Source organism: Eulemur rufifrons, chromosome 15, assembly GCF_041146395.1.
Source record: "Eulemur rufifrons isolate Redbay chromosome 15, OSU_ERuf_1, whole genome shotgun sequence".
Taxonomy (NCBI): Eukaryota; Metazoa; Chordata; class Mammalia; order Primates; family Lemuridae; genus Eulemur; species Eulemur rufifrons.
The window spans coordinates 20,845,989-20,858,235 of record NC_090997.1 but is presented as its reverse complement, the minus strand read 5'-3'; the positions used below and the strand labels follow the sequence as shown (position 1 = coordinate 20,858,235).

The window sequence follows — 12,247 nt, the reverse complement described above, 5'->3', positions numbered from 1 at the left end:
AGAAAGAAATTATATGGACAGCTAAAAATATATATAGAAAAAATTAGCCGGGCATGGTGGTGCATGCCTGTAGTCCCAGCTACTCGGAAGGCTGAGGCAGAAGGATTGCTTGAGCCCAGGAGTCTGAGGTTGCTGTGAGCTAGGCTGATGCCACGGCACTCTAGCCCGGGCAACAGAGTGAGATTCTGTCTCAAAAATAAAAATAAAAAAAAATAAAATAAAATCTTGATAACCTTTTAAAATAGACTTGCTTTTTAAGATCCCAGTACTTTTCAAAATGGCCAAGCAAGAGATGACTAGCATTTGCACTCTCACTGAGACAGACACTTCATCTTGAGAACTGTGACTGTGGTTTCCTGTCAACATACCCAGCGGTGGAGCTGCTCTCATTCCATTGTTGCCACCCCCACCCGGTTCCCTGTTGTCCTTAGGAGCCCAGTGGAGAGGAGGAGGAGGAGGAGGAGGAGGAGGAGGGGGACTGATTTGCTGTAAAGCTTATTGTAGTGTCTTTTTTCAAACATGCTTTCAGCAACTCCGTTTGATACTAGTTCATAGTGAGCACTAATGTTTATTTAACCTCCCATACATGATTCACCTGGGCATATACTGTTCCTGGAGGGAACTAACGAGTCAAGAGTAGACACAGATTTTCCACCTGAGCAGGGCTCTCTTTGGGGCTTTGATTTTTGCTCTTTGTTCTGTTCGTGCCTATATTTCCAGGTTTCTGTATTTCATACTGTGATTGTTCCAATCTTTCTCTTGAATTCAGGCTTAAGGATCCTAAAATCCTAAAACACATAGTACATGTGGCAGGAACTAGCCTCGGGACACAGAACTAATCCATGGTGGTAGGGGTGATTCAGATGAAGGTGTGCTGAACTCTCACACCCTCCTACGCCTTCAGCTGTCCTTATAAATAGAGGGTAGTTAATAAAGACTGACCAGCCCCATCAGTTCTTTCATAGTGAGATACTTAAATTGAGATATAATTATAATATAGTTGCATGTCTACCAAACACATTCCAGAATTTTATAGTGGGAAGTGGCTTTCAACTAAGAGTCTTTTGGAAAATATACACTAAAAAGGAATTCTTTAAAATCTATTCTAATACCTGCCCTTATTCCATTTTTACTGTTGTCATTTTCTGCTTGTGGCTCTTGAACTAGTGAATAGCTTTGGAATACTGTTGCGGTTTTTCAGTGGGTCCTCTTACTATTCCCTGTCATGACCTATGACTTTGGGAAGCCCCCTAGGTTGAGTGCAGGTCAGACACTCCTAGTTAAAGAGTATGGGATGCTTTGGCTTGGTGTCAGCGTGGTCTGGTTTCTGGGAGATGCTGACCACCCCAGCCACGTCCCCTTTCCTGTCAGTGTATGGGGAACCAGCCAGATCAAAGAATGGCTTATTCTTCCCCTGCATGTAGGACCAGAGCTCCTCTCCACTGGGCCTAGCGCTTGGCTTGGTCCTTGCTAGTACAATTGTACAGAGCAGCTGTGTTTCCACTTGGCCCAGCTCGCCCAAGCTGCCCATAGGGTGATTCAGGTTATTGAGAATGATGTCACTGGCCCATGCAGCTTGGAAGATGGAGACTGCAGCAGTTAGGCCGGCTGCAGACCTGGCAGTGTGGTTGGGCATCTTGTGCAAAGTGGGTCATGCCGTTCCCATAATTCCAGATCACTGGGCAGAATGCCAAGAGTTTCACACAGCCCCTCCTGCTCCTTTAGAAAAGTACAAAAGCATACAGCTCGGCCCACAGACCACTCAGCAAGTGCCCAATTTACTCAGCAGGGCAGGCCGGCTCAGCCTGGCAATGAAGAATTCATTTGCCGAGACCTTTGTACTGTTCATGTGGCACAGCAGATGAGGCCCAGCAAGGGAGATGAGAATGAAAAGGGCAGGGCACTGGCAGGTGGGCTGCAGCCGGGAGGGTGAGGGGATGGTGGCAGTATGAGCAGTTAAGAATTGGCACCATCTTCTGTTCCCTGTCCGTTGGCCATGTGCTGTCTGCAAGATGCGCTGTGCGATTGACCTCTGTCCACTGCCGAGCAAGGGCTGGGCACCGAGCAGGAAGTGGAGGACAGAAGGCCTCCCACAGTGCTGCCCACCCCAGTCCTGGCCTCTGGTCCTTGAGCATGCCAAGCCCGCCCTGGCTTTAGGGCCATTGCACTCGCCTGTCCCTCTAGGTGGACCACTCTTTCCTTTGAGAGATGTGTGGCTTGCATTCACCATTCAGGCCTCTACCTGTTGGCCACCTTCTCAGGCAGCCTTCTCTAGCTATGTTTTCTAAGACAAATCCCCACTCCATGACTTCACCCCCTTTCCTCTGCTTTACTTTTTCTTGCTAACAATCATCTTTTGTATCATATTATATATGTGTACATTTCTGTCTGTAATTAATATGTGCTTATGGTCTTTCTCACTGTCCTGGAATCCCAGGGCCTTGGGGCCTGAGTGCCTGGCACAGAACAGGCACTTGTCAAGTGTGTGGTGTGAATAAAAAAGTGAGTGCATGGTATCAAGGGACACCAGATATGTGCCTGGCTAGACAGAAACATGACATTGTGTTGAGAAAATGATGAAAGGAAACCTTTGGTGAAGATGCCTCTTGGTAACCTGTGGAAAAACAAACAACCTTGTCTTAAAAGATTATAGTACATGTCCAGTTGTGGGTGTGGTAGGGGAGAGTTCGGGGAAAATATTTAACGTATCAGAGTCCAGCCCAGAATCAGGCCTGGCATTCACGGATCAGGCCTCTCCTGATTAGAGGCATGTGCTCCGGGGGCCACCTTTACCCACCCTTTCTCCCTTCTCACCCGTAGACATTTCAGGAACAACAGGAGCTCTTTGAAAAATTATTGTCGTTGTTATTTTCCACATATCTGTTCTTTTAGAGAATGTTTTGCTAGCTGTTTCAGTATGTTCCTAAGTTTGATTGTGAAAGGTTCTGTAAGCCTAAGAGAAGAATTCTTAAGCTGAGAAGAAATACAGTCTGAGAACAGATACAATATTTTTGACAAACATCCTCTCTTACGGGTGCTTTCATAGAGAAGACATTTCATTTTAAAAAGGCAAGAAAGTGCTCCTGTGCCTGCCAGCTATTGCCGGGCCTCTGAGATGGGTTTAGATTCAGATTGTTCGGGACAGATGGCTTGTAACAGGATTCTTCAATATCTCCAAATACTGAATTCCACAGTCCCTTTTGGTAGCCTGCTGCTGGTTTAAGTACTCTTGGACTGAAAGTTTGCCTTATGTTTCATCAAGCTGCTTTTCTGTTGCATCGATGGTAGCCGCGAATCTCAACTTGGACTATGTCCTAGGCTGTTGTCCTTGTAGTAGCAGGTCTTTTAGAGCAATTCCTGGACTGCCTCATTTTTTTCTAGATCCACTAATGTTCTCCCTCCCCACCCTCACCCCATCTCTCTGTATTCTGTCTTTTTTTTTTTTTTTTTTTGGAGACAGAGTCTCGCTTTGTTGCCCTGGCTAGAGTGAGTGCCGTGGCGTCAGCCTAGCTCACAGCAACCTCAAACTCCTGGACTTAAGTGATCCTACCGCCTCAGCCTCCCGAGTAGCTGGGACTACAGGCATGCACCACCATGCCCGGCTAATTTTTTCTATATAGATAGTTTTAGTTGGCCAGATAATTTCTTTCTATTTTTAGTAGAGACGGGGTCTCGCTCTTGCTCAGGCTGATCTCGAACTCCTGACCTTGAGCAATCCACCCGCCTCGGCCTCCCAGAGTGCTAGGATTACAGGCGTGTATTCTGTCATTTTTAAACATTTCTTCAATCTTGTTTCCAGCTTGGTCACAGCCCTCTGAAAGACCTCTTAGTTAAAAAAAATAGAATAATTGATTATTGTTTTTGTTAGGTATTTTCCTGATGTTAGATCCCAGAATACCATTATTTGAATTTTATTTTTGCAGCATGATATTAAACATATATATGCAGCTTGTATTACTATGTGTCATTCTAACATCTTCTCGTTTGCAAACTGGATTTTATTTTCGGTTTACTTTGTCTGGCTTCTTTTCCCCATTATGAATGTCTTGTTTCCTCTGGGTCAGCAGGTCACTGCTTTATATTTATCCCTATTCAACAATCCTTTGTAATAATGCTTGATATGTGTGTATTTAGTTAGTATATTCCTTTTAGTCTTGTCTTTCATGTGAGGTAATACCTCTGACAAGTTCTCCTGAGATATTATCAACTCCCACCTACCTTCTGTTGCCATCCCCCTACGGCGTGTACTAGGATTTAGAAGTGTATGTTGTATGTTGTCGCAATGACTAGGGACTCACAGGTGGCATTTAGTTAATGATCCCCAGTGCACAGAATAACCATGTTTCCACTCGGAATGCCAGCAGTGCTCTTGTGGAAACCTGGGACAGCCATGGGTGGTTGACGGTATTCCTCTTCATGGAGTTGATCCTGGGGCAGACATATAGTAGGAAACATTTGTTGAGGGCTTACTACATGCCAGGCACTGCTCTAAGGGCCTCGTGTGTATTAAATAATTTGCTCTGCTTAAACATAGAGGCAGTTATTCAGTCTGATAGTCATGGCCTTTATGGCCTTGTTCCTCCTCGTTTCCTCTTGATTGGCTGTTTGGGATGCAGCCAGTGGGGTGCAGGGGGCACTGTGTCCTCCATATACATGGCCCATCATTCATTATAGATGAAATTAAGTTGTGAAGTGTGATTTAGATTTCAAAAAACATGCTGGTTGTTTTCCAAAACTTGGATTTCCTAGATGATTTTCAATAGCTGTTGAAAAAACAGGCAAATTGTTTTTTTTAACTGTAGAATTTACAGTGCCCTTTAATAGATAAAATATTTCTTATGTAACCATGGAGTCTTTCTAAAGAATTATCTTTAAGAAATATAAAACTAAACTCGTTCTCTTCAGAAATTTTCTAAAATTTCTGTCTCCTGAAGAAGTTCAGTCTTACGGAGGAAAATGGCTTAGGACCAGAATAGTCTAGGGATTACAGTACACTAATCACCTGTTAAAGCGAGGGATATGTTCCAAGACCCCCAGTGGATGGCTGAAACTGTGGATAGTACTGAACCCTAAATATACTTTGTTTTTTCCTATATATACATACCTATAATAATGTTTGGTTTATAAGTTAGGCAGGTAAGAGATTAATAGCAATTTAACTAATAATTAAGTAAAACAATTGTGTAAAGTAAGGGTTACTTGAACACAAGCACTGCAGTACTACGGCAGTCAATCTGATAACTGAGAGGGCTACTAAGTAACTAACAGTCTGGGAGCACAGACAACATGGATACACTGGACAAAGGGATGATTCATGTCCCTGGTGGGACAGAGTGGGACAATTGGGAAAGTTAAAACTTAGGAATTGTGTATTTTTGGAATTTTTCCGTCTAGTGTTTTCAGACCACAGTTGACCTCAGGTGACTAAAACCTTGGACAGCAAAACTGTGGATAAGAAGGGACTACTATATGTTAAAAATTTAATTGTTGAATTACAGAAGTGACCTAGTGCCAACATTGCATAACTGTTGAGGGGCAAAGGTGGCTTGATCGTAGCACATCTGTGGGTTTGTGGCAACTGTTGCTTTCTTGGTTTCTAGCCCCAGGTTGAGGGAGGGAGTCAGTACCCTCCCTGAGCTCCCTTGGGCAGTCAGGACAGAACCCCGTGAGCTACTTTCAGAGTGTCATTGATGGCTCCTCCTGTCTCTACCTCATCTCAGGCGGGATTGGCTTGATTGCAACTACTAGAGCCATTAGATAATTCTATAGTTAAAATAGCCTATCCTGAGATTACGTATTCTTATACATACATTTTAGTGTGGCAATCCAAGGAAGGGGGAGTATTGCTAAATGAGTAACAGCTTAGTTAATGAAACCAATTTTGCCTTTGCCCTTGGAAGTTGTCATATGGGTGGTTATTTGTAAAAGGGAAGTGACCAGGAAAGTTGAAAATGTATGTCTCCTAACTTTAATAAAGTTAATAGAAAATCTTGTCAATACACATATGAAAAGATGCTTAGCTACCCTCTAAATGTATATCTTATATGGGGGGAAAAAGATGGAGGTAAATCTGTAACTACTCTCTTTGAGATGGTTTAATAAGTGAAAACAAGCAAGTAATGTGTACACTTCTATCATAACAGTGTTGTTCTGAGGGTTTTTTTTACTGTGACCTGCTCCTCGTGAGAATATATTTTGCATCCCAGCTGAGTAATCATATAATGTTTATAAATATGATAAAATAAAACTAAAGGTTTATGAAACAGTATTCATTCTCAGAGCAAAGCACTCTGATTCTCTAAGTTGACTTGATCATCTAATAATAGGTTGCAACCCACAATTGTAAAAACATCCATTTTGCATAACCTCTTTTGTGTCCAAAAGAAGAAAAATCTCTGGCAGTGTACCCAAGAAATGTTGCTATTAGGTTGCTTCTTCAGAGCCATGCTTAGGGAGGAAATGATGAGATTTTTGCTGAAACCCCTCCCCCCTTTTTTTTTCATTTTTAATGTTTGGATTTTTTTACTGTAGACATGAAGTACTGTAAAAATAATAATAAAAGTAACAAGCAGAGGAAACTGTCTTTTCACTGGGGCATTCCATTCCCTGCTATGATTCTTCCTGTCTTTGTTGTCTTACCTCAAGTCGCAGTTCTTGCCCAGACAGGATCTTTTCTTGTCTGCCACCTTCAATCCAGTTAGTTCCACTCTTCTCCCCACTGAGATTTCAGCTTCGCGGAAAGAATTTTTATGGAACTGAGAAAAAAAGTTCAGAAAACTGGCACTTCATTTATAAAGTGAATTCACGGGATTGTGTCTTTCCTTTTGATGTTCAAATTAGAACTAGTGCATAAGTTACTTTTGTGAGCTAAAAAAAAATTTAATATGAGGAACTTGACCTTGTCTATAGCATATTCTTTGAAAAGAATTTGTTCTTGTTCTTTTATGAAAAAACACTGTATAAAAACATTTTGGGGTAAAGATTAATCGATATCTTTTTTTTTCTTAATAGATTTTAAAATGGAAAATTTTGATGCATCACTTAGTCCCTATTTCAAAGCATTGCTAGGCACCCGAGGTAAGATGGTTTTTGGTTTTGCTTACCTTTTGTGGCGCCCCCCCACCCCCACCCCGCCCCTTATAGCCACTCATAAATATTGCATGAGGAGATTCTAGAAAATGGGAGCATTTTCTGTGATAAGACCAACACTTTATCCTGGATAACAAATGGCCTGGGGGAGTCCTCTGACAGAGACACAGCTGCCATGCGTGGCCCTCTACTGACTCTAACTGGAGATCAAATTGTGCTGTAAAGCTTGTAGCCTGAGAATACCGTAGATTTCACCATTATCAGTGGTATGTTTTTCTCAATTCTTATAAGTCTCTAAAAGAAACTTTCCCAAAATGCACAGTTGCAATAGGAGTTTAACATATTGACTGCCATGTGAGTTGTGTTTAACTCATGCTAGTTTTGAGCCCGGGGCCTCATAAAGCAAAATCGTGCAGTTGGTTCTCAAAATCTTGTTGATGTTCTTATTGTTACAATTAATATTGACAGATTAATTCTAAAAATGTGGATTAAATGAATAGAAGTCAGTGAATTTGCATGGTTTTGAGAACAAGGAAGTTATTCCTCAGTGCTCTTTACCAGCTGTCCTCCCTCAAAGCTCAGTGGCCACGTTGCTCACTTGCACGTGCCCGAACCAGCCACCAGACAGAGGGTTAGGACCACCATGATTGGCCAGATCCTGAGGATTGGGGGGCCAGCCGCCCTGGAAGCACTTAGCAGTGTGAGAGGATGGCTACCCGCCAATTTGGAAAGATGAAGATCTGTTACAAAATAAAGTGAGGTGTAAAACAGAGCTTTAAGTAAATGGAAGGAATGGCAGGAAATGGAAGACACATGCGCATTTATTGTGTTTGTGATATATATGTACACACAAAATATGTAACAGTCTAATGTTAGTTGCTAAGTGGGAACTTGATTTCTCAAAATTGACAGCCAAGGCCCAGAGCTGAACACCTTAAAAGGTGTTAAGAATCCCCTTGTTAAGGTTCCTGGGGCCACCACTTCCTGAAGGCCTTCCTCTGTGGAGAATTTCTGCAGAGCTGACAGTAACACCCTCCACCATCCCAGCACAACCAGGTGGGAGGGCATGGAGGGCATCTCCCTCCGAAGCCAAGGAAAGAAAGCCATGAGAGAAACACGGGGAAAGTTTATGGTGTCTGCAGGAAAGGGAGACTGGTGTCAGTGGCCCAAGAAGACATATGCCCTATGGAACATATGCTTGTCATGTGAGATCAAGGGGAAAAGTATCAGAGAGAGTAGCAAGATGGTCCTACCCAGGGGGTCAGAAAAGGGCAGAGACTGTTCCCATTAGCTGCTGCTTCTCCAAAGATGCAGGAGGTAAATCCTGCATATGCCTCTGAACTCCAGAGTTGGGGGTCTTGGCAGGCAGATAAGATTGAGGAGCTACAGGTTTTGGGGGATCATTATAGCAGGATGGAAAGGGGAACATGCTGCAGAGGCAGCTCCCTGGGGATCAGCCAGAGGATGAAGTTGACTCTTTCTGGAGACAGATAATACCTAGAGGATCTGGCTGCCAGGGAGGTTACTGCCATCTGAGGAGAGGCTGTCAGTTTGCTCCTGGCAGCTGCTTCACCTGTTTTCCTCTCCCTCCTCCTCCCTGCCCAGTAAAGGGTATAGGGCAGGGGAGGTCTCTCCTACACCAGTAGTTCTTTAAATCAGTGTAGGGTTTCTCTCTCAAGCTACTACTTGTAGCTCCTCACGTAGTTTCTTAAATACTGTACCTTAGTCACTTATCTGATCATTGCTGCTTTGCCATCATGTTTTGTTTTTTTAATCATTGTCCCCTTTGCTGTTGACCATTGCGGTCATAGCAGATGCTGCTTTTCTGATTAGCAACAGTGTCACTAACCTGGCAAAATGGCATGTTTTCTCTGAGTCTGCACGTGCTGGGCAGACTCGCTGACACTTGGCTGAGATGGAGGACTTCAGAGTTCACGGACTGCCATTTCTAGGGTTTCATTACCCCATGTGTGATCCAACAAATCTGGTTAATAAATCCAGTTAGAGGAAAACCTAGCTTTCTCTTTATTTTCTTTTAAATTCTTTGGAAAGAGTATTTTTATTTTGATTTTACTTAGTAAAAACCGTGAACAATACACATTGTTATTCAGAACATTTACCAAGGAGTCTTCACCTTGGTTTCTTTCTTTCTTTCCATTTTTTCCCCAAGATCTTAATTGCTTTTTTTACAAGATCTTATTTGCAATTCTAGAATCAGGTAACACTTTGTTCCCTAAAACAGAATGAGTGTTCCCCACATTGTTTGGTATGTTTTGAAAATTCATGCCTTCTCGTCTGGTTGCTTTGTTGGGATTAGGAACATTAATACTAGGTGATTTTTATAAAATTGTGGTCAGGGAAATTTTCTTTAATGTTCGAAAAGTTATGGTTATTTTTATATTTACCTTATTAATCACTAAATATTTTTCTTTTATTATTTTTCAGATACCAGAGTAAAAGGATGGTTTCTTCTGGACAATTATATACCTACGTTGGTCTGTTCCATCATATATTTACTAATTGTATGGCTGGGACCAAAATACATGAAGAATAGACAGCCGTTCTCTTGCCGGGGAATTTTAGTGGTGTATAACCTTGGACTCACGTTGCTGTCTGTCTATATGTTCTTTGAGGTAGGTCAGAGGTTAACACAGGCTTCCTCTCACTTAAAAGTACTCTTGTTGTTGTCCTGTATCATATTCCTAAATGAAGAAAGGCAGCCACTTGGGGTGGGGAGAGAACTGGGTGAGCAAGTATGTCAGTGCATTTTGAGTATGTTTTAAAATGAGTTTTTCAAAATGTCAGTTGTTTGTACAAAAATATGCCTTCCAGAATATCTAAAATAGAAGCCTTTGCTATTGATTTTTTTATGTTTCATAGGATATTCAGAATTAAAATATTTTCAAAAATACTTTCATGCAAGCAAAATACAGAGTAGAAAATGAACAAAATTTGAAAAATAGATGTGAGCATTTTACCATTAAGCATTTAATAAGTGCTTGCTTCTTTTTGGAGGTGGGGGAGGAAGGAAGTTGGTGGGTGATACTTGGTATGTTTTGTGGCAAGTCATCCTCTCTGTCCTGATTTGATAAGTTGTCAAATCTCAGTTATTTTTCAAAAGCTAAGAAGAGTGGCTAGTGAGCTCTGCATTTAGGATTCAAATGGTCTAAGTTCAGACCCAATTATTTCTTTGATATGACTGGAATATTGAAAATCAAATTTGGTGATCTCAAAAGCAAATGTGGCTTAAATAAAAAAGAAAGACAAATTGGAATCAACACTTCTGTTCTCCCTACTTTGTAAGGGATAATACTACAGCATTTAAAACTAAAAGGGAGAGGAAAGCTGCCCTCCGATGGTAAGCACAATTTGTGTGCATTTTTCAGGGAATGACTACACACTTTTCAGTCTTACTCGAACGTATTGCTGAGTCCTCTGGGATAGAGAATTAAGCCATAAATAAAATAAACATTCAAGCACTCCTGTTTAGGTTTTCAGCCTTTTATTACAGCTTTAATTCTCCAAGGAGTAGTAACTAGAAGAGGATTGGTGGGGGTGCGGAAAAGAGGAGAAATCAATATGAATCTTAAAATTAGTTGTTTAGAGGAAAAAATGAGGTCTCTGTCAGCCGCAAGCTATGGTGGTGTCTCCCTGGCTGGATGTGGTGGTGTGCGAGCCAGTGGTTAGCACTGTATTTGCTCATCAGAGGTGTTGCGTCTATAGATCTGTGTCATGTTCTCCCATGTATGTTTCATAAGCCAAGGCATAGATTTTATCACTAGAATGGTAGATGCTACCAGCATTGCTTTTATGCTTGACAATCCAAGAAATGCTTACAACTCCTTTTTTGCTTTTTTCTGTCCTATTCTAGAATGAAGGCAGTTTAATTAGCCTCCAGGATGGAGATTGCAGGACTGGAGGCAGGGGAAGTACACAGGAGTGACTCCTGGCCCCAGCACTGTGCACATCTCTCAGTGTTCAAGGGACAAAGCCGCAGCCAGCTGTCAGGTTTTTTTAGAGTGAGCTGTTTGTGTTTCCATAATTGATAGATGATAGAGTTATTTCTTTAAGAAAACTTTCATAGAATTTATTATTATACATAACAATATTCTAGAGAAAAATATTTAAGATAATTAATTCTCAGAGAAAGTAAGCATTTGCCTTATGTGTTTTTCAAGCCTTAGAGATATAGCTATAACTTCATAATTTAACTTCTCTTAAACAGGTAATTCCCTGTTACTGAGGGAAAGAAAATTGCTGTATAAACTGCTGCTGGGTACATCTGAATGAATTTGGGGGTTCTGAACACACTGTAATTTAAAGTATAGATTTTCCTCTGACAGTTTGGTAAGAACAGAAGACTTTGAGCAGTGTCTAAGCACTGAATACAGAGATTTAAGAGTATACAGAGGAGAATCACATTTCTGACTCACAATTTAGAGTACATATAGGGGTAATAGACAAGGAGGCAATGGTTCCTTAAATCAGGTTTATAAAAATATATCCAGATCAGATATGCCTGAGTTGAAAATAAGCCCCTAGTTCTCCAAAGTAGATGGTATTTAGATTTGATTTTTGTCTTTTTTTCCCCTATGTTTACATAAGCCTGTCAGTAATACAATTATAATGTGTCTGCCCTTTGTCAAATTTTGAATTTCATTTTAGCTATAGGTTTTTCTTCTTATGCAACAGAGCAAACTGAGGAGATCACGAAACCCAGTTGGTTGAGCCTCTCGTTTTAGAGAAATGTCCCAGGAGTTGGAGCCATTTGCCCACGATCACACACCTGTGCATGGGCATTATTATTTATCTTTATTTACCTTTTTGCTTATCTACATATTTGGTTCTGTAAAGAATTTTTTAAATAAATAAGCAGTCATTGGTATTTTTGTTTATTTAACTCTGTGGCATAAATTCAGAGCTGCCTTGGGGAAGTTCTGGATTAATACAAATAAAATTAACTGTCACTTAAAGGAAACGGGAAGAAGTCTTGAAAGAAGAGAGATAAGAAGGAAATGAAAGGGGAGTTACCAAAATGTTAAAATTACTAGAAGGAAAATAACTAAATCCCAATTTTAAAACTGTGAAACTGAGTTTAAAATGTAGACATAATACAGACTTGTTCATAGTTTGTGCATTTGGTAGGAAAAAATTAAAA

General features: G+C 41.1%; 1 protein-coding gene across 2 annotated transcripts in view; it reads left to right on the top strand.

Moving 5' to 3' along the window:
* ELOVL5 (ELOVL fatty acid elongase 5) overlaps positions 1-12,247 on the top strand; it is a 77,817-nt gene that overhangs the window by 41,604 nt on the left and 23,966 nt on the right. The window contains exons 2-3 of one of the 2 annotated variants that reach the window (XM_069488174.1): positions 7,012-7,077; positions 9,535-9,722. In XM_069488174.1, coding sequence (XP_069344275.1) covers positions 7,020-7,077; positions 9,535-9,722 — 246 coding nt within the window. In that variant the 5' untranslated portion in view covers positions 7,012-7,019. The remainder of the gene's footprint in view (positions 1-7,011; positions 7,078-9,534; positions 9,723-12,247) is intronic. The other variant, XM_069488175.1, reaches the window with a different exon arrangement.